Here is a 22,161-nt window from a genome sequence, read left to right as displayed (position 1 = left end):
TCCTCCTTACTCAATTTTAACCAAAATATAACCTCGAGTCAATTATACCCGACCCTCTGTCTTCATTGTACCATTTACGAGGACAGAAGGAAGTATACAAGATAAATATGATAAAGAATACTCATCAATCTTGGGTATAGTGTTTAGGCTGGTGTGGAGTAAGCTCCCTAGCGGGGACCCCGCCACGACTCCTTCCAGACATTCCTGAGTGGGATTCATTTGTCAGAGGGACGAGTGGCCGGAATGTTTAGTTCCGGACGGGGCATGAGGAGACGTCGGAAGGGCGGGGCCGTGAGGAGACGTCGGAGGGGCGGGGGCGTGAGGAGACGTCGGAGGGGCGGGGGCGTGAGGAGACGTCGGAGGGGCGGGGGCGTGAGGAGACGTCGGAGGGGCGGGGGCGTGAGGAGACGTCGGAGGGGCGGGGGCGTGAGGAGACGTCGGAAGGGGCAGGGGCGTGAGGAGGAGGTCCTAGCTAGGATGTGTGCTTATCTAACAGAGGTTTCTTAACACTCACTACAAGGAAGACAGGCAGGTCAAACTCCTGATGCCTCGACACTTGTCTTGCTGGTAAGACGATGAGAGAGAGAGAGAGAGAGAGAGAGAGAGAGAGAGAGAGAGAGAGAGAGAGAGAGAGAGAGAGAGAGAGAGAGAGAGAGAGAGGATGAATGAACAAGTAAAAAGGAGGAGAAATAGAGGGGGAGGCATTGGGGAAAAGAATAACAATTAGCACTGCATCAAATTGGTGTTTTTCCTCAGTTCTCATTTGACTGGTGTGGTAACACCACTACTGAGTTCGACTCTTCAGTCCTGGCCAGCCAACCAGCAGCCGGTTAGCCAGCCAGCCAGCCAGCCAGTGAGCCAGCCAGCCAGCCAGCCAGCCAGGGAGCCAGCCAGCCAGCCAGCCAGGGAGCCAGCCAGCCAGCCAGGGAGCCAGCCAGCCAGCCAGCCAGGGAGCCAGCCAGCCAGCCAGCCAGTGAGCCAGCCAGCCAGCCAGCCAGGGAGCCAGCCAGCCAGCCAGCCAGCCGGCTAGCCAGCATATGGGGGGAGATGCGATATACTCGTGCAATATGTTTTTAACGCGGATTATTATTTCATATCGCCATTACGGGAGAGTGGCTTCAGGCACAGAACAGATAGGCGGCAAAGTTAAAAATGAACGTAGAACCAACTGTGACGGAGCGTAATATTCCCTTGTACCGCCCCTGTACCGCCTCTGTACCACCCCTGTACCACCCCTGTACCACCCCTGGACCGCCCCCTATTACCACTAGTGAGAGCCACAGCACATGAAGCCCATTCATCCTTTCCACCAGTGGCTCTATTCCTCCTGCTCACGTTGAAACACATCAACACGAGATTCAAAGTCTTCAGCAATGACCCAGAGGGAAGGGTGGTTGCAATTGGTGATATATATGTATATATATGAATATATATATATATATATATATATATATATATATATATATATATATATATATATATATATATATATATATATATATATTGCTAATGAACACACGAACAGGTGCATATGTATGCTATACACATTCCTTGGAGAGAGGCATAAGAAGAAGTGGATGTGATCAAGACATACAAAATACTCAAGGATTTTTCAAGAAAAGGAGAGACGTGTATCGCAGGAACCAAGACCAGGGAAACGAAGGTCAAACTTATTTGGGTGTTTTAACTTATAAAATTTTGTTATGACACAAATTATAAAGTTAAAACACCCGGATATGTTAAAGGAACATTAATAAGAACTTTTACAGCACTGTGAATACTGAGATTAAAAAACGATTTACGAACAAATTATTGAAAGTTGACTCCATACATTCAGAATTTATATATATATATATATATATATATATATATATATATATATATATATATATATATATATATATATATGTCGTACCTAGTAGCCAGAACGCACTTCTCAGCCTAATATGCAAGCCCCGATTTGCCTAATAAGCCAAGTTTTCCTGAATTAATATATTTTCTCTAATTTTTTTCTTATGAAATGATAAAGCTACCCATTTCTTTATGTGTGACGTCAATTTTTTTTTATTGGAGTTAAAATTAACGTAGATATATGACCGAACCTAACCAACCCTACCTAACCTAACCTAACCTATCTCTATAGGTTAGGTTAGGTTAGGTGGCCGAAAACGTTAGGTTAGGTTAGGTTAGGTAGGTTAGGTAGTCGAAAAACAATTAATTCATGAAAACTTGGCTTATTAGGCAAATTGGCCCTTGCATAGTAGGCTGAGAAGTGCATTCTGGCTACTAGGTACGACATATATATATATATATATATATATATATATATATATATATATACCCCTTCTGTCCCGGCCAGGATTCGAAACAGGAATTTTTGATTAAGAGTCGAGAATCGACCCAAATCCCAAGATATCACCTTGGGTATTAAAGGACGCAGCGGAAACATTGAATGGTTCCATATAAAACATTTAACTCCCATCTGGAAGAAAGAAGAGCATCCAGTCTGCTGGAAAACGGCTAGCTAATGTTACATCAGTATACAAGGGAGGAGGACAAGAACAGCTGAACTACAATCAAGTATTATGAACACAATCGTCAAGTTACAGGAGAAAGTGAGCCAGAGACAGGCTCCCAAAACACTTTTGGGGAGCCTGTCTCTAGCTGTAGGAATTTTGGATCCAAAATACTAGCATGGATACGAAAATCCTGCTTGACAAACTGACTGAAGTTCAGTAACATAACAGAAGTCAAACAAGAGAGAGAGCTGGACCACTTTACAACATTCCTGGAGTATTAGAAAACATCAGACACTGCCCTCTACTTCCATGACTTCCAGGTGAACGCTAATCGTGTTACCCGCTCTTCAAGAAATCTCATAATACTCCTTCAAACATTTTCTTTACGGTTTCTCTGCGTCTGTTGTTGATCTGAGGAGTGAACGCTTCACTGTCTATTTTTCCAATACCACAGTCATCTTGTGGTACGGACAACAACTCTATGTTATCCCTCGGGTCTTTGATCTTTCAGCCCGCACGCCCAATGTGGACTTTTGACTCAAATACTTGTTCTTTTGCAAGGTTATGGACTGTTTGGAGGGGTAACTTTGTTTATTCAATTTCAGTTTCTTTCTTTATTATGCACCATATACCCATCCCGTGGGCGGTGATGTAAAGGGTTACTGAGGTATATAATCGGTTCAGGAACTGAACCTCAGAGTTCATTTAGCTAAGCAAGTGACAAACTTGTCTCTATGGTTATAGGTCATTAAACTAGTATTATATTAACCAGACCACATACTAGAAGGTGAAGGGACGACGACGTTTCGGTCCGTCCTGGACCATTCTCAAGTTCGACTTGAGAATGATCCAGGACGGACCGAAACGTCGTCGTCCCTTCACCTTCTAGTGTGTGGTCTGGTCAACATACTTTAGCCACGTTATTGTGACTCATCGCCTTCATAGTATTATATATATATATATATATATATATATATATATATATATATATATATATATATATATATATATATATATATATATATATATATATATATATGTTGTTTAATTCGAGTTAAACCAAATATAGAAATACGACCAGAACTAACCTATCGTAACCTAACCTAAACTAACATAACTAAGTCAGTAATTCATGTTCTTAATATAATATTCAACCACACGGACCTCAAAATGCCACCACAGAGATATAGGTCTTAGATATAGGTCTCTAAGACAGATACACACACACACACATTTGATTTAATTGTCACCACAATAATCGGCTAGTTTATTATGCACCCCATACTCATCCTTGTGAGCGGTAGCGCAAAAAGGATTACAGAAGGCACAAAAGGTCTTTATCAGACCTTAATGGAGATTATTACACACAGACAGACTCACCGCATCCTGTTGACTGTACTCGGAGCTGTAGTCGGCGTCCTCACCCTCCCCAGGCTGGTCTGGGTACTCTGAAGGTGCTCCTCCACCAGCCATCCCACTCCTGTAAGTCCAGACACACGATATGAAAAGATTACTTAGATAAAAAATATGTTCGTAGATTTAAAATGATGTATCGAAGAGACCTGGAGCGAGGACCGGGCCGCGGGGACGCCAAGCCCAGAAATCATCTCAAGGTAACCTCAAGGTAGTTATAGAAATTCTGACAGTTTTTGGCTTGGAAAGAAGTGGTGTACAGCCATGAAAGGAAGTTCATAATTCGACCAGTTGTAACATTTTGGGCAAAAATATACAGCATACAATTCAAATGGGAATTCAATAATGGTATCAATAATGGTAGGGGGTCCATGGAGTGCCAATCAATGGGTGTCAATAATATAATGTTGGTCGTGAAGGACACTAATGGGGTAGGCCTATCAGCAGGTGTCAATATAATAAAGTCAATATAATGGGTAGCATCAATGAGCCACGAGCCACATCAATAAGAAACGAGTACCTATAATGGGTACCATCAACAGAGGACCTATAATGGGTACCATCAACAGAGGACCTATAATGGGTACCAAACAACAGAGAACTTATATTGGTATTCAGCGAAGGTTAACACCGCCAATATTATCTTCGAATGCATTGAAGAGCATCTCATCGTAACAATGTATTCAACGACTCAATACCTCCGCCATCCTAATTGGCTCGTTAGCAAGCCGCTTTGAGAAAGTTATGCGGGTGATGAACTAGTTAAATGCTTGGATATCCTTGCGTGCCGAAGCAATTGAGATATGACACACAGAGATCACACTAACGTGATGCATCAAATGAACAAAGTGTCTGGGATGCTCCCGGACGCAGGTTCGAATCCTCGTCACGGCCCTTGAGGATTTGTTCAATTGACATATGATTGCAAGTTTGCAACACCGTAGCTTGAGAGTCTTCAGTGCTGGAGACATTCGAGTACCAGGAGACTCCTGGGGTCCACTGGGTTCCTCTGGGGTCCACTGGGAGTCCTCTGGGGTCCACTGGGGTCCACTGGGGTCCAGTGGGGAGTCTAAGGATGACCCCCCTGCTCCAATGGGTTGTTACAGCGATTATACGTGACTCCTAGACTAGTTAATCCTGGATTTACTCTGCGATCAGAATTAAGCCTTGATCAACACTCTCAGATAACTTCTGCCGTCTTGAAATTGTCTTCAGAGGTTGTTAAGTCATTGTTATTAATTACCAACTGTTCTAATACTTTAGCTCAAATCTGTAAACTTGATGGGATCTCTGCAAGTAATGAGATTCATAGGAAATTTACAAATCATATTGCTTCTTCAGGAAGTTTAGTAAATAGTTTGCAAGCAGTTTCGGGTCTTCTCAAGTTGTAAGGTTGTAATATGTATGATGATGAGTCCCTCTTGTGTTGCAATTGTGTTGTGTGTTAGTGAAAGTGGAATCGTCATCAGCATTCATGTTCTGTGTGTGTTTGTGTGTATGTGTGTGTGTGTGTGTGTGTGTGTGTGTGTGTGTGTGTGTGTGTGTGTGTGTGTGTGTACTCACCTCACCTAGTTGTGCTTGCGGGGGTTGAGCTTTGGCTCTTTAGTCCCGCCTCTCAACCGTCAATCAACTGGTGTACAGGTTCGTGAGCCTACTGGGCTCTATCATATCTACACTTGAAACTGTGTATGGAGTCAGCCTCCACCACATTACTTCCTAATGCATTCCATTTGTCAACCACTCTGACACTAAAAAAGTTCTTTCTAATATCTGTGTGTGTGTGTGTGTGTGTGTGTGTGTGTGTGTGTGTGTGTGTGTGTGTGTGTGTGTGTGTGTGTGTGTGTGTGTGTGTGTGTGTGTGCTTCTTTTGGTTGTATCTTATGTGGTAATAATTCTCTACTACTGTTTTCTGTTTCCAACTTTGAGAGTTGCACATTGGTCTAGCGTCTCTCAGACCTGATAAATATCCCATCCAGTATAGAGCCCAAGTTCTCCTCGTCTTATAGATTTCTACAGACGTGAGAGAGAGAGAGACCAAGACACTTAAGTGAGTATTACTAACGTCGTGGGTGATCAATCTCTTCCTATCCTTGTCCAAAACGGTCTATCCCGCCTCTAATTGCTCGTAGTTCAATCAGTATCATGATCAAACAACCACATCTGTCTCCAAGACGATGTCAATCCCCTTGCCCTTCCTCCTACAAGTTCAATTAGCATCTTGCGCTGCATGTCTCGTGCTGTGAGCAATTCTCGAGGTATATATGCATGCCTATCCTGCCTGTGATGGTATTACAGTAATTGATTGTCAACTACATCTCAATATTCCATTCGCGAAGCATTCCACAGGTACCTGTGATCGTGAGCCAATCGCCTCTCCTCACTCTCCTCAAGTTAATTTACTTAAACTTTCCCATGAATATATGGGAAATAGGCCTGAACCCAAGCCGGGCTTGGGGGAGGGAGTAGAATATCTCCCAGAAGACACTCAGGGTAACCTACTCCACGGAGCACACTCCAGGTAACCTACTCCACGGAGCACACTCCAGGTAACCTACTCCACGGAGCACACTCCAGGTAACCTACTCCACGGAGCCCCACTCCAGGTAACCTACTCCACGGAGCACACTCCAGGTATTAACCTTGTTTTTATAAAAAAAATACGTATTTAATTTACAAACAAATCTGAAAAACAAATTTTTTTATTTTGACTGGCCTGTTGCGTGATTTTTTGACTCTGTGCCCTTCCTAATGGTGGTTGGAGGGGGGGGGGGGGGGGTAGGGGGGGTAGGGGGAGGTCAGGAGGGGATGCCACGTGTATTTATTAATCTCTTCACTCATTGTTATTCATGATCATTCACTGTCACTCATGATCATTCACTGTCAGTCATGATCACTCACTGTCATCATTCTAATTGTGATGCAATTCTAGCGTGATCGAATTTTGCATTGAATTCGTGCATCCGGTTGTCGTCAATTGCACAAGGGTCACATATCTTCCGGCTCATTCATCATCTAATCCATCCGGATACCGCAGCCGGATTTATTCATCTTGAAAATCCCTTTGATGCATTGTTAATTAGAACGACCCAGTTTAATTGATTATCTGACCCCATCTGGCTTTGTTTTTATCACTCGGGGTCACTCACTATGACTCTTGGTCACTCACTGTCACTCGTCACCACTCACTATCACTCTTGGTCACTCACTATCACTCTTGGTCACTCACTGTCACTCTTGGTCACTCACTATCACTCGGGGTCACTCACTGTCACTCTTGGTCACTCACTGTCACTCATCACCACTCACTGTCACTCACAGTCCGACGTTTGCTTACCGCATCATCTACACCAGACATGTGGCCCCACATGGCTCCTCAGAGGGCCATATGAGGGCCACATTTGTGTTGTCATGAGGGCCACACACAACTAATTCATAAATCAATTAATACAAATTATTGCAGAATATTTGTATTACTTAAACTTAGAAACATACAATGTGCATACAAATTGTTTAGCGGCTGGCCATATTCATGAATGCAAAGTAATGAAGTAGTTTAATAAAAAAAAACAAAAATAAACGGCTACATAGACTTTTATGCCACAATAAATATATACATTGTACAAAAATTACAATAGTTCAAAATGAGCATTTATTTACAGCTATTAAATAATTTTTTAGTGTTTTGTCCTGAGTCTTGACACCTCTTTAATAACAAAAATCTATATGTTATATGTTTATCTGTTTATCTATATGCTGTTCTCACTTTGATCAGAAATGACAAAGTGTTGATCAGTCAGCCTTGCTCTCTGAGATGATTTTGTTGATTTCACGAAGGAAAATAACTGTTTACACACACACACACACACTCACACACACCCCTGTTGATTGACGGTTGACAGGCGGGACCAAAGAGCCAGAGGTCAACCCCCGCAAACACAACTAGGTGAGTACAACTAGGCGAATACACACAGGTAGACCCGAACATTACCATAATCCTTGTGGCAAACTTTCTGAAGTTTTTAGACATTGCAGGAAGGTATGAAAAGAAACAAGGTAATCCCCCACTTCAAGAAACTTTTCTCTGAGTGTAAAGTCCAGCTGCATTTCTAATAGTTCTATCTGCAGGCTTTATTTTGCCTTTGTAATATCAAAGGTGCTGGTAATATAACAAAGTGGTGTTCAAAAGAGGAGAAATAACGAAATCTTTCCTGAAATTCATTTGACAACAGTTCCAGGTGACTCTTATCAAAGTATAGACTCAGTATCGACAGTTTTTTCAGCTCTTTGCACTTAGGAAAATTAACTAAATATTTCATTTGACAACTGTGACTTCCATCAGCTTAGTTTTGTAATGAAGTACTTGATGTCATCATACATCTGAGTAATGAGTTTGTTTTTACTTTGTAATTTCAAATGAAGATCAAATAATTGTGCAGTAATGTCCACAGCAAAAGCCAGATCCTGGAGCCCACTTCCATCTTTTTTGACCTTTCATCTCCAAAAACATGTTTAATTCTCGTCTCGAGAAATAAAATCTTTTCGTCACTTTGAGAAATGACAACCAGCGGACGTGTATGTAGCATGGAACATCAGTAAACTGATTATCCTTATCTACCAATAACTAGCTGGAAATCTATGAAAAGGTGATAGTTTAAATGATAAAAACTGCAATTTTGGTAGTTAAGTGACCAAATTGCAGTATCCTTTGTACAGGCCGCAGGTGTGCTTGCAAAAGGCTGCATGTTGACATGAATGATTCTATACTCATCTCACCCATTACCACCCAATTCATCAAATGTCACCCACATAAATTCTCACTCACCTCACCCACTGTCATCCACCCTAAGTGTAAAAAACCATTCATTAACATAATCCTCAAGCTTTTATTCAAAAGCTACCTTCTGTGCTAACATTATATGTTATCTATCTATCTATCTATGTTCTCCAAACTTCCCCAAACAGCCTCTATGTTCCCCAAACTTCCCCAAACAGCCTCTATCTTCCCCAAAACTTCCCCAAAAAGCCTCTATCTGCCCCAAACAGCCTCTATCTTCCCCAAAACTTCGCCAAACAGCCTCTATCTTCCCCAAAACTTCCCCAAACAGCCTCTATCTTCCCCAAAACTTCCCCAAAAAGCCTCTATCTGCCCCAAACAGCCTCTATCTTCCCCAAAACTTCCCCAAATAGCCTCTATCTTCCACAAAACTTCCCCAAACAGCCTCTATCTTCCCCAAAACTTCCCCAAACAGCCTCTATCTTCCCCAAAACTTCCCCAAACAGCCTCTATCTTCCCCAAAAAGCCTCTATCTTCCCAAAACTTCCCCAAACAGCCTGTATGTACCCCAAACCTCCCCAAAAAGCCTCTATCTTCCCCAAAAAGCCTCTATCTTCCCCAAACAGCCTCTATCTTCCCCAAACAGCCTCTATCTTCCCCAAAACTTAATCTTCACCTCTGCAGCCATTAGCATTTCTCCACCTACCTGACGACTCTAATGACGTGTTGTAGTGTGTCTTGGTGCTTCTTAATCAGCTTGTCCTGACTCCTTAACTGGTCCTCGATGTTCAGAGCCATGGTCTTGAGAACGTTGAATTGGTCCGCCACCTGCTTCTCCAGCGTCACGAACCGCTCGTTCAGCTCCCCTACAAGCAGTTACGAGCATAGTTAATTTCCTGGTGAACACCACATGAGCTATATATAGCCTTTGTGTCTTTATATGAAGAGGGGGAATGGAACTGTGAGTTGACGTTGCAATGTAAATATAATTTTGTTTATAATGTTTGACGTATAGTTGGGGTTGGGATTTTGCCTTGAGTAGCAAGGCTCTTGCAACACTTGTGAGTGGGCATCGAAGCAAGTCTTGCAACGTGATCGATCATTGTACCACCACTGGTGGCAGATTTTAGAACCCATTGCAGTTTTTGACCTGTTTTCTACCTATTTTTCTGTTTCTGATCTATTAGTTTTCCTATTTTCTGAGGAAAATAGGAAAAAGAGGAGGAGGAAGGGGAAATAGGAAAGGGGTGTATGAAAAGGGTGTATGAAAATGGTGTATGAAAAGGGTGAATGAAAAGGGTGTATGAAAAGGGTGAATGAAAAGGGTGTATGAAAAGGGTGTATGAAAAGGGTGTATGAAAAGGGTGTATGAAAAGGGTGAATGGAAATTTGGGAATGTCAGCACATAATAATGGCAGCAGCTGGCAGACATTAGCACCACCTGTCATAACCTGGGGCCAGATTCACGAAGCAGTTACGCCAGTACTTACGAACCTGTACATCTTTTCTCGATCTTTGGCGGCTTTGTTTACAATTATTAAACAGTTAATGAGCTCCGAAGCACCAGGAGGCTGTTTATAACAATAACAACAGTTGATTGGCAAGTTTTCATGCTTGTAAACTGTTTAATAAATGTAACCAAAGCCGTCAAAGATTGAGGAAAGATGTACACGTTCGTAAGTGCTTGCTGTAACTGCTTCGTGAATCTGGCCCCAAGCCGCCAGCTGCGAGGCGTGTATTCACTAGTCACAAATATAAAAATGAAAAATGTTGTTAGTCTTTATAACAAAAAACACACAAATAAAACATACTTATTTTTTTAAGCGAGTTCAATACTGCAATAACTACACAATGGGGCCCTATATCTCAGTTGTCTACATGTCCATCATTTGCAATAATGTATTGCAAAATTGCAAGGGGAAATATCAAAGGTAAAAATGCATCAGCTCTTTTCAACCGGCGTGCCCAACCGCTTTGATTGGACGGTAAAGAGACGGTCTTGTTTCTTACAGGTCGGCGTTCAATCCCCGAACCTCCAAGTGATTGGGGCACCATTACCTTTCCTCCCCCCCCCCCCCCTCGTCCTATCCCAAATCCGTATCCTCATCCCTTCCGAATGCTATATAGTCGTAATGGTCTAGCGCTTTCCACCGCTCCTGTGCTAGGTAAGTGCACTACGGGCTCGCCATAGCCCGTGCTACTTGCAACTTTTTGTTCCCAGTAGCTAAATCTATAACAACAATAGTGCTTTCACCTCACAATTACCTTGCCTTTCAAATGGTGGTTACCTTGCGATGATTTCAGGGCTCAACGTCCTGAAATGCCCACCATGTTAAATGAATGACCACCATGTTAAATGAACGACCAGCATGTTAAATGAACGACCAGCATGTTAAATGAACGACCAGCATGTTAAATGAACGACCAGCATGTTAAATGAATGACCAGCATGTTAAATGAATGACCACCATGTTAAATGAACGACCAGCATGTTAAATGAACGACCAGCATGTTAAATGAACGACCAGCATGTTAAATGAACGACCAGCATGTTAAATGAACGACCAGCATGTTAAATGAACGACCAGCATGTTAAATGAACGACCAGCATGTTAAATGAATGACCAACATGTTAAATGAATGACCAGCATGTTAAATGAACGACCAGCATGTTAAATGAACGACCAGCATGTTAAATGAACGACCAGCATGTTAAATGAATGACCAACATGTTAAATGAATGACCAGCATGTTAAATGAATGACCAACATGTTAAATGAATGACCAACATGTTAAATGAATGACCAACATGTTAAATGAATGACCAGCATGTTAAATGAATGACCAGCATGTTAAATGAATGACCAGCATGTTAAATGAATGACCAACATGTTAAATGAATGACCAACATGTTAAATGAATGACCAGCATGTTAAATGAATGACCAACATGTTAAATGAATGACCAACATGTTAAATGAACGACCAGCATGTTAAATGAATGACCAACATGTTAAATGAATGACCAGCATGTTAAATGAATGACCAGCATGTTAAATGAATGCCCAGCATGTTAAATGAATGACCAACATGTTAAATGAATGACCAACATGTTAAATGAACGACCAGCATGTTAAATGAATGACCAACATGTTAAATGAACGACCAGCATGTTAAATGAATGACCAACATGTTAAATGAATGACCAGCATGTTAAATGAATGACCAGCATGTTAAATGAATGCCCAGCATGTTAAATGAATGACCAACATGTTAAATGAATGACCAGCATGTTAAATGAATGACCAGCATGTTAAATGAATGACCAGCATGTTAAATGAATGACCAGCATGTTAAATGAATGACCAGCATGTTAAATGAATGCCCAGCATGTTAAATGAATGACCAACATGTTAAATGAATGACCAACATGTTAAATGAATGCTAAATTTTAAAATTTATGTTAAATGGCATGTTAAATGGTTATATGGCATGTTAAAATTTATGAATGGGTCTTTGTGATTGTCAATATTTGTAATGAAGTGAGTAATTAATGTGCTCAATGGGTGGTACACATTTCTGTTTTGGTATTCGCTGTGTCAATACTCTAGTGGCCGTCGTCGACTAATTGATTCACGGGACAGGTGAACCAAGAGTATTGCGTTAGTTTCACTGTTCTGGGAATTTCGAACAATATACCAATCCGTGCCCATTAACACTGGCTTAATGATTGTTAATTCAGCCGCTTTTCATCCCTCCAATCTCCTCATCCTGATTCATGCTCGTGAATGAGTAAGGCATAACTCACGCCGCTCGAATCATAACTGAAGACTTTCGAGCGTCTCTCTAAATGCTTCATCCACGAACCGCAAATAATTGACAATAGAATCAAAACACCTGACCTAACTTAGGTCTAACTATACACAAAATATAGTTCGGGGAGGTAGGTCGCACGAGGCTTATCCGGCGACATTGTGCATCTTCTAAATGATAAGTGAAGCAGGATATTCTTGAGAGATAAAAGCAGGTCCTGTGACCTCCATGTTTATGCTGATATTAATACTATTCGCCCGTTTTCTTTCCAACTCAACCGAGGCAAAACTCATCAAAATATGTTTACACGTTAGTTCTTATTACGCAGAATCAGAACTGAATTAAAATTCATCGTTTTTAGGCTGAACCCCTATGGTAAATGAACAAATCCACAAGGGCCGTGACGAGGATTCGAACCTGCGTCCGGGAGCATCCCAGACACTGCCTTAACCCTTATGGTACACCCTACCATCACTAACCTCTAAAGTACTTGCGTCATCCTCAGCTTACTAAACCCTGAAGGAGTTGTATCACCCTGGCGTTAATGAACTCTGAAATACTGTTCACAACAACAACTTTATATCACCAAATTTAGACTAGGTGTCAACATCGTTTCTCGACAGCTAATTGTGGTCAAGAAAATATACTCTTTCCAAAAAGTTGTTCTTAATCACGGCTGTCGCAACACACTGCAACACCTCTTGCAGGGCAGTTGACACACTAACACACACACACACACACACACACACACACACACACACACACACACACACACACACACACACACACACACACACACACACACAGGCTTCTCGTCACTGTCAAAACAAAATATTTTCGTATAATATCATGATAGGACCTGGTAGATGGACGCTACCCAACCTCATCACTCCTCGGGGTTCGAACGCCAACCCGTAAAAATGCGAGGCCGTTTCTGCACCGTCCGGGTCCAAGAGATTAAAATTGCTATGACGTTTCACTCATTTCTCCTGCCACTACAAATAGTTATATATATATATATATATATATATCTTCTTTTTGACTATCGAGCTTCCTGTATTTTAAATAGCTTCGGGTACAGTTGGTTTTACAAGCTGAAATTACCAACGTCGAGGCGCCCATTGTTTCCCATTGTGTTGGACGATAATGGACAGACAACACAGGCAGACACGGTCTTATATTGCTTTTGCAACCCCGGTCAATTTTTCTTGCCATCTGAGCGTTCGGAAATGGGGAAGGTACGTTCTGAAAACGGCTCTGACAGTGTGTATAGAAATATATACATTGTATAAGTGTATAGTTATACAGTGCAGTCTGCATGTAATTTAGACAGTGACGGAATGTTTCTTTGCTTGACGGCTCTGAATTCCTGCACGTTGTCTTGGCACATATTCCTTACGGTAATGTCACACTAGTCGCTCCTCTCCCTTGTACATGCTGGCTGGCCCACCATGTGTGTTGCTGAGGACAAGGCGACTAATAATTTTCAATTATATATCGTATTTTTATATCCAGAGGGATGGAGCCATTAACTCGTAATATCATCGGACTATGAAATTCAGAAACCTGCCAGAATGAACCAATCAAATTTACACAGGTCAGTTCCACCAACTGGGACACGCCAAGTCTTCCTACAAACAAATTAGAACTCCCGAATCACCGAAACTGAATCAGTCTGTAGCACCACTTTGGGAAGTTGGCATCACTCTGACTGAATAGGCGAATAACTTCCAGTCAGCCAGTGACCGGAGGCATTTACCAGATGCATCGTTAGATAAGTGGTTAGTGAATTGATTGATGAAGGGCCTCGTAACCTGGTGGATAGCGCGCAGGACTCGTAATTCTGTGGCGCGGGTTCGATTCCCGCACGAGGCAGAAACAAATGGGCAAAGTTTCTTTCAGCCTGAATGCCCCTGTTACCTAGCAGTAAATAGGTACCTGGGAGTTAGTCAGCTGTCACGGGCTGCTTCCTGGGGGTGGAGGCCTGGTCGAGGACCGGGCCGCGGGGACACTAAAAGCCCCGAAATCATCTCAAGATAACCTCAAGATGAAGATTAAGCCACCCAAAAGGTGGCACGGGCATGAATAGCCCGTAAGTGGTGGCCCTTTTGAGCCGTTACCAGTATCAATAGATGATACTGGAGATCTGTGGAGGTGCAACTGCACCCTGCGTGACGGGAGATGTCTCCCGTGGGTTAGTGAAGGTGCGGAGTTGCGGCCAGCTCTCAAAGCTTCAAGAAAGCCAGTTTTTATTACTATTATTATTTTCTACCACGGACGTGGCCACACATTTACAATGCTAACCAGCATATATATATTTTCATCTGCCCTCCATGGACAGAGTGAGAGATCTGTTAAACATATAGTTCAGGGACAGACAGTGATTGAATGCCAGCTTCCCGTGGAGACAAACTCCCACTGGAATAATGTTGTTGTTGTTAAAGATTCGCTACTTGGAACAAAGTTCCAAGTAGCACGGGGTATGGTGAGCCCGTAACTTGATTCCCACTGGAAGCCGGTTAAACAGCCGTACATGAACGCCGAAAACTTCCACAGTGGCCGGATACCCTCTCTACATCCTATATTCTTGCTAAAACTATTGTATTTGCCTGACAGGGGGGGGGGGGTACTGTAGCAAGATATGAGGGGTAAGAGTCTCATTCATCTCTTTGTACGAGTAATTATCCTAATATAAAACTTAACCTAACTTATCCTAACCTCGGGTATTAGTGGTTTATCCGGCCCGGTCTCTAGGCAGCCTCTTTAACGACGCGGAATGACCAATCTTTAGAATAATTTATATTATGATTATGAATCCCTCTCCCCCCACACATACATACACACACACACACACATATATATATATATATATATATATATATATATATATATATATATATATATATATATATATATATATATATATATATATATATATATATATTTGTTTGCGATACCTTATAAATAGATGGGCAAAATTAAGACAAATCTCATTTTCAATTCAAACAAGTTAGTTTATCGCGTGATTTGCGATAATATAAAATTTTCTCACACACACAATAGGTGAACTTTCAGAGTAATTAAACCGCTCATTTTTAGATGGTCTTTAGAGGTCATGACACCGTCGACGTCGACGCTCTTCTGAGCTCGACGTTAACAATTTAAAATATGGTTTCCATCGTTTTACCAATTAATGTCGAGTTCGAAGTTCAAGCGAGGTTCTAAGTGGCAGCTTAAAATGTTTTTCGAACAGCCATAGTTTATGTCTAATAACACCCCCCCCCCTACTTACATGGGGTGGGGGTGATAGTATACCACTTACATGGGTTATGGTGTATCTGATGGCGGTGCCCTGGGTACTTACGGGGGTTACAGACGCCCCCTGACGGTGCCCTGGGTACTTACGTGGGTTACAGACGCCCCCTGACGGTGCCCTGGGTACTTACGGGGGTTACAGACGCCCCCTGACGGTGCCCTGGGTACTTACGTGGGTTACAGACGCCCCCTGACGGTGCCCTGGGTACTTACGTGGGTTACAGACGCCCCCTGCCGGTGCCCTGGGTACTTACGAGGGTTACAGACGCCCTCTGACGATGCCCTGGGTACTTACGGGGGTTACAGACGCCTTCTGACGGTGCCCTGGGTACTTACGTGGGTTACAGACGCCCCCTGGCGGTGCCCTGGGTACTTACGTGGGTTACAGACGCCTCCTGACGGTGCCCTGGGTACTTACGTGGGTTACAGACGCCTCCTGACGGTGCCCTGGGTACTTACGGGGGTTACAGACGCCCCTGACGGTGCCCTGGGTACTTACGGGGGTTACAGACGCCCCTGACGGTGCCCTGGGTACTTACGTGGGTTACAAACGCCCCCTGACGGTGCCCTGGGTACTTACGGGGGTTACAGACGCCCTCTGACGGTGCCCTGGGTACTTACGGGGGTTACAGACGCCCCCTGACGGTGCCCTGGGTACTTACGGGGGTTACAGACGCCCCCTGACGGTGCCCTGGGTACTTACGTGGGTTACAGACGCCCCCTGACGATGCCCTGGGTACTTACGGGGGTTACAGACGCCCCCTGACGATGCCCTGGGTACTTACGGGGGTTACAGACGCCCCCTGACGGTGCCCTGGGTACTTACGGGGGTTACAGACGCCCCCTGACGGTGCCCTGGGTACTTACGGGGGTTACAGACGCCCCCTGACGATGCCCTGGGTACTTACGGGGGTTACAGACGCCCTGGAGGACCCTGTTGGCGGTGCTCTGGGCCGTGGAGATCAGGTCCCGAGTGGAGATCCGGCAGTAGGAGAGAGACTGGACCTCTGACCCCGTGTTCTGAACTGATAGGAGAAAGAGAACGGCGTGAGGATTATCTCCATAGTAAAGATGGGTAAATAAAGGGGTACAGTGTACGGGTAAAAGATTTGGGTGGACACATCGTTACAGCAAAAGATGTTTGTTGTAACGGGAAATGAAGAACATGAGTGTATAATAACCCAGAAAACTGCCTATTGGCCCCTTAACAGTCTCCGTGGTGTAGTGGTAAGACACTCGCCTGGCGTTCCGCGAGCGCTATGTCATGGGTTCGTATCCTGGCCGGGGAGGATTTACTGGGCGCAATTCCTTAACTGTAGCCTCTGTTTAACGCAACAGTAAAATGTGTACTTGGATGAAAAAACGATTCTTCGCGGCAGGGGATCGTATTCCAGGGACCATAGGATTAAGGACTTGCCCGAAACGCTACGCGTACTAGTGGCTGTACAAGAATGTAACAACTCTTGTATATATCTCAAATATGAGTTAGCTCCTAGTTATATCCATTTAAACTCATTCATATACATGTTTGATCTATGTCAGAAGCAGTCTATCGATCACACGTCTATTACGTCACGCGATAATTGGTTTTGCCAATTAATATCCCAGTTTTCAAACCTGGATTTATCAAATTAATGAGTTCTGATAGCACTAGTGCTGTCCGCCTCGCTGACACTGTGTGTACTCACCTACTTGTGCTTAGGAAGGGTTGAGCTTCGGCTCTTTGGGCCCGCCTATCAACTGTCAATCAACTGGTGAATAGATTCCTGAGCCTATTGGGCTCTATCATATCTACATTTGAAACTGTGTATGGAGTCAGCCTCCACCACATCACTGCCTAATGCATTCCATTTGTTAACTACTGTGACTCTAAACAAGTTCTTTATAATGTTTCTATGGCTCATTTGGATATTTAGTTTCCACCTAAGTACCTAATGTGGTGTTAAATAAACAATTTTTCCAATCAATTCCTCTGTGAATCTTGTATGTGGTGATCATGTCTCCCCTAACTCTTGTGTCTTCCAGCGACGTGACGTTTAGTTCCTGTAGTCTCTCCTCGTAGCTCATACCCCTCAGTTCGGTTACTAGTCTGGTGGCAAACCTCTAAACCTTCTCCAATTTAGTCTTATGTTTGGTGAGATACGGGCTCCATGCTGGGGCTTCATACTCCAGGATTGGTCTGACATATGTGGTATACAAGGTTCTGAATGAATCCTTACTCAAGTTTCTAAAGGCCATTCTTATGTTGGCCAACCTGGCATATGCCGCTGATGATATCCTCTTGATATGAGCTTCAGGGACAGGTTTGGTGTGACATCAACCCCCAAGTCTTTTTCACTCTCTGACTCCTTGAAGAATTTCATCTCCCAAATGGTACCTTGTATCTGGCCTCCTGCTCCCTACACCTATCGTCATTACATTGCATTTGCTCGTGTGTGTGAGTGTGAGTGAGTGTGTGTGTGTGTGTGTGTGTGTGTGTGTGTGTGTGTGTGTGTGTGTGTGTGTGTGTGTGTGTGTGTGTGCTGTCTTCTTATACATAAATAATAGTGTCATAAATGGGATTGTACTTTGCTGTTTAAAAAAAAATCCCCTTTTAACTATGCTTGCCATGTATGAAGCGTGTACATGTTTGCACATATAGGAATGTATTATTTACTGAGGAGGAGGGGGGGGGACTATATATATATATATATATATATATATATATATATATATATATATATATATGCAAACAAGCCTGAATGGTCCCCAGGACTATATACAACTGAAAACTCACACCCCAGAAGTGACTCGAACCCATACTCCCACAACTGGTATGTACAGGGACGCCTTAATCCGCTTGACCATCACGACCGGACATAAGGAAGTGATAGCCGAGGCTATATGAACCACTTCCCCGCCGGCACTCGGATGGTAATCTTGGGCATAGCATTTTATCAAATCACCTCATTCTTTGGGGCACACGTGAGGAACACAAATGCAAACAAGCCTGAATGGTCCCCAGGACTATATACAACTGAAAACTCACACCCCAGAAGTGACTCGAACCCATACTCCCACAACTGGTATGTACAGGGACGCCTTAATCCGCTTGACCATCACGACCGGACATAAGGAAGTGATAGCCGAGGCTATATGAACCACTTCCCCGCCGGCACTCGGATGGTAATCTTGGGCATAGCATTTTATCAAATCACCTCATTCTTTGGGGCACACGTGAGGAACACAAATGCAAACAAGCCTGAATGGTCCCCAGGACTATATACAACTGAAAACTCACACCCCAGAAGTGACTCGAACCCATACTCCCACAACTGGTATGTACAGGGACGCCTTAATCCGCTTGACCATCACGACCGGACATAAGGAAGTGATAGCCGAGGCTATATGAACCACTTCCCCGCCGGCACTCGGATGGTAATCTTGGGCATAGCATTTTATCAAATCACCTCATTCTTTGGGGCACACGTGAGGAACACAAATGCAAACAAGCCTGAATGGTCCCCAGGACTATATACAACTGAAAACTCACACCCCAGAAGTGACTCGAACCCATACTCCCACAACTGGTATGTACAGGGACGCCTTAATCCGCTTGACCATCACGACCGGACATAAGGAAGTGATAGCCGAGGCTATATGAACCACTTCCCCGCCGGCACTCGGATGGTAATCTTGGGCATAGCATTTTATCAAATCACCTCATTCTTTGGGGCACACGTGAGGAACACAAATGCAAACAAGCCTGAATGGTCCCCAGGACTATATACAACTGAAAACTCACACCCCAGAAGTGACTCGAACCCATACTCCCACAACTGGTATGTACAGGGACGCCTTAATCCGCTTGACCATCACGACCGGACATAAGGAAGTGATAGCCGAGGCTATATGAACCACTTCCCCGCCGGCACTCGGATGGTAATCTTGGGCATAGCATTTTATCAAATCACCTCATTCTTTGGGGCACACGTGAGGAACACAAATGCAAACAAGCCTGAATGGTCCCCAGGACTATATACAACTGAAAACTCACACCCCAGAAGTGACTCGAACCCATACTCCCACAACTGGTATGTACAGGGACGCCTTAATCCGCTTGACCATCACGACCGGACATAAGGAAGTGATAGCCGAGGCTATATGAACCACTTCCCCGCCGGCACTCGGATGGTAATCTTGGGCATAGCATTTTATCAAATCACCTCATTCTTTGGGGCACACGTGAGGAACACAAATGCAAACAAGCCTGAATGGTCCCCAGGACTATATACAACTGAAAACTCACACCCCAGAAGTGACTCGAACCCATACTCCCACAACTGGTATGTACAGGGACGCCTTAATCCGCTTGACCATCACGACCGGACATAAGGAAGTGATAGCCGAGGCTATATGAACCACTTCCCCGCCGGCACTCGGATGGTAATCTTGGGCATAGCATTTTATCAAATCACCTCATTCTTTGGGGCACACGTGAGGAACACAAATGCAAACAAGCCTGAATGGTCCCCAGGACTATATACAACTGAAAACTCACACCCCAGAAGTGACTCGAACCCATACTCCCACAACTGGTATGTACAGGGACGCCTTAATCCGCTTGACCATCACGACCGGACATAAGGAAGTGATAGCCGAGGCTATATGAACCACTTCCCCGCCGGCACTCGGATGGTAATCTTGGGCATAGCATTTTATCAAATCACCTCATTCTTTGGGGCACACGTGAGGAACACAAATGCAAACAAGCCTGAATGGTCCCCAGGACTATATACAACTGAAAACTCACACCCCAGAAGTGACTCGAACCCATACTCCCACAACTGGTATGTACAGGGACGCCTTAATCCGCTTGACCATCACGACCGGACATAAGGAAGTGATAGCCGAGGCTATATGAACCACTTCCCCGCCGGCACTCGGATGGTAATCTTGGGCATAGCATTTTATCAAATCACCTCATTCTTTGGGGCACACGTGAGGAACACAAATGCAAACAAGCCTGAATGGTCCCCAGGACTATATACAACTGAAAACTCACACCCCAGAAGTGACTCGAACCCATACTCCCACAACTGGTATGTACAGGGACGCCTTAATCCGCTTGACCATCACGACCGGACATAAGGAAGTGATAGCCGAGGCTATATGAACCACTTCCCCGCCGGCACTCGGATGGTAATCTTGGGCATAGCATTTTATCAAATCACCTCATTCTTTGGGGCACACGTGAGGAACACAAATGCAAACAAGCCTGAATGGTCCCCAGGACTATATACAACTGAAAACTCACACCCCAGAAGTGACTCGAACCCATACTCCCACAACTGGTATGTACAGGGACGCCTTAATCCGCTTGACCATCACGACCGGACATAAGGAAGTGATAGCCGAGGCTATATGAACCACTTCCCCGCCGGCACTCGGATGGTAATCTTGGGCATAGCATTTTATCAAATCACCTCATTCTTTGGGGCACACGTGAGGAACACAAATGCAAACAAGCCTGAATGGTCCCCAGGACTATATACAACTGAAAACTCACACCCCAGAAGTGACTCGAACCCATACTCCCACAACTGGTATGTACAGGGACGCCTTAATCCGCTTGACCATCACGACCGGACATAAGGAAGTGATAGCCGAGGCTATATGAACCACTTCCCCGCCGGCACTCGGATGGTAATCTTGGGCATAGCATTTTATCAAATCACCTCATTCTTTGGGGCACACGTGAGGAACACAAATGCAAACAAGCCTGAATGGTCCCCAGGACTATATACAACTGAAAACTCACACCCCAGAAGTGACTCGAACCCATACTCCCACAACTGGTATGTACAGGGACGCCTTAATCCGCTTGACCATCACGACCGGACATAAGGAAGTGATAGCCGAGGCTATATGAACCACTTCCCCGCCGGCACTCGGATGGTAATCTTGGGCATAGCATTTTATCAAATCACCTCATTCTTTGGGGCACACGTGAGGAACACAAATGCAAACAAGCCTGAATGGTCCCCAGGACTATATACAACTGAAAACTCACACCCCAGAAGTGACTCGAACCCATACTCCCACAACTGGTATGTACAGGGACGCCTTAATCCGCTTGACCATCACGACCGGACATAAGGAAGTGATAGCCGAGGCTATATGAACCACTTCCCCGCCGGCACTCGGATGGTAATCTTGGGCATAGCATTTTATCAAATCACCTCATTCTTTGGGGCACACGTGAGGAACACAAATGCAAACAAGCCTGAATGGTCCCCAGGACTATATACAACTGAAAACTCACACCCCAGAAGTGACTCGAACCCAT

At 44.0% G+C, this 22,161-nt stretch overlaps 1 protein-coding gene across 1 annotated transcript in view; it reads right to left on the bottom strand.

The window, feature by feature from the left end:
• The window catches only part of LOC123745740 (uncharacterized), a 44,366-nt gene that overhangs the window by 7,863 nt on the left and 14,342 nt on the right, over nucleotides 1-22,161 (bottom strand). The window contains exons 2-4 of the mRNA XM_045726560.2: nucleotides 16,742-16,858; nucleotides 9,413-9,572; nucleotides 3,900-3,999 (exon numbers count right to left, since the gene is read on the bottom strand). Of these exons, the coding sequence (XP_045582516.2) occupies nucleotides 3,900-3,999; nucleotides 9,413-9,572; nucleotides 16,742-16,858 (377 nt within the window). The remainder of the gene's footprint in view (nucleotides 1-3,899; nucleotides 4,000-9,412; nucleotides 9,573-16,741; nucleotides 16,859-22,161) is intronic.

This window comes from Procambarus clarkii, chromosome 88 (genome assembly GCF_040958095.1).
Source record: "Procambarus clarkii isolate CNS0578487 chromosome 88, FALCON_Pclarkii_2.0, whole genome shotgun sequence".
In the NCBI taxonomy this organism is placed as follows: Eukaryota; Metazoa; Arthropoda; class Malacostraca; order Decapoda; family Cambaridae; genus Procambarus; species Procambarus clarkii.
The sequence above is the reverse complement of the archived record's forward strand: the minus strand, read 5'-3'. Positions and strand labels throughout refer to the sequence as shown.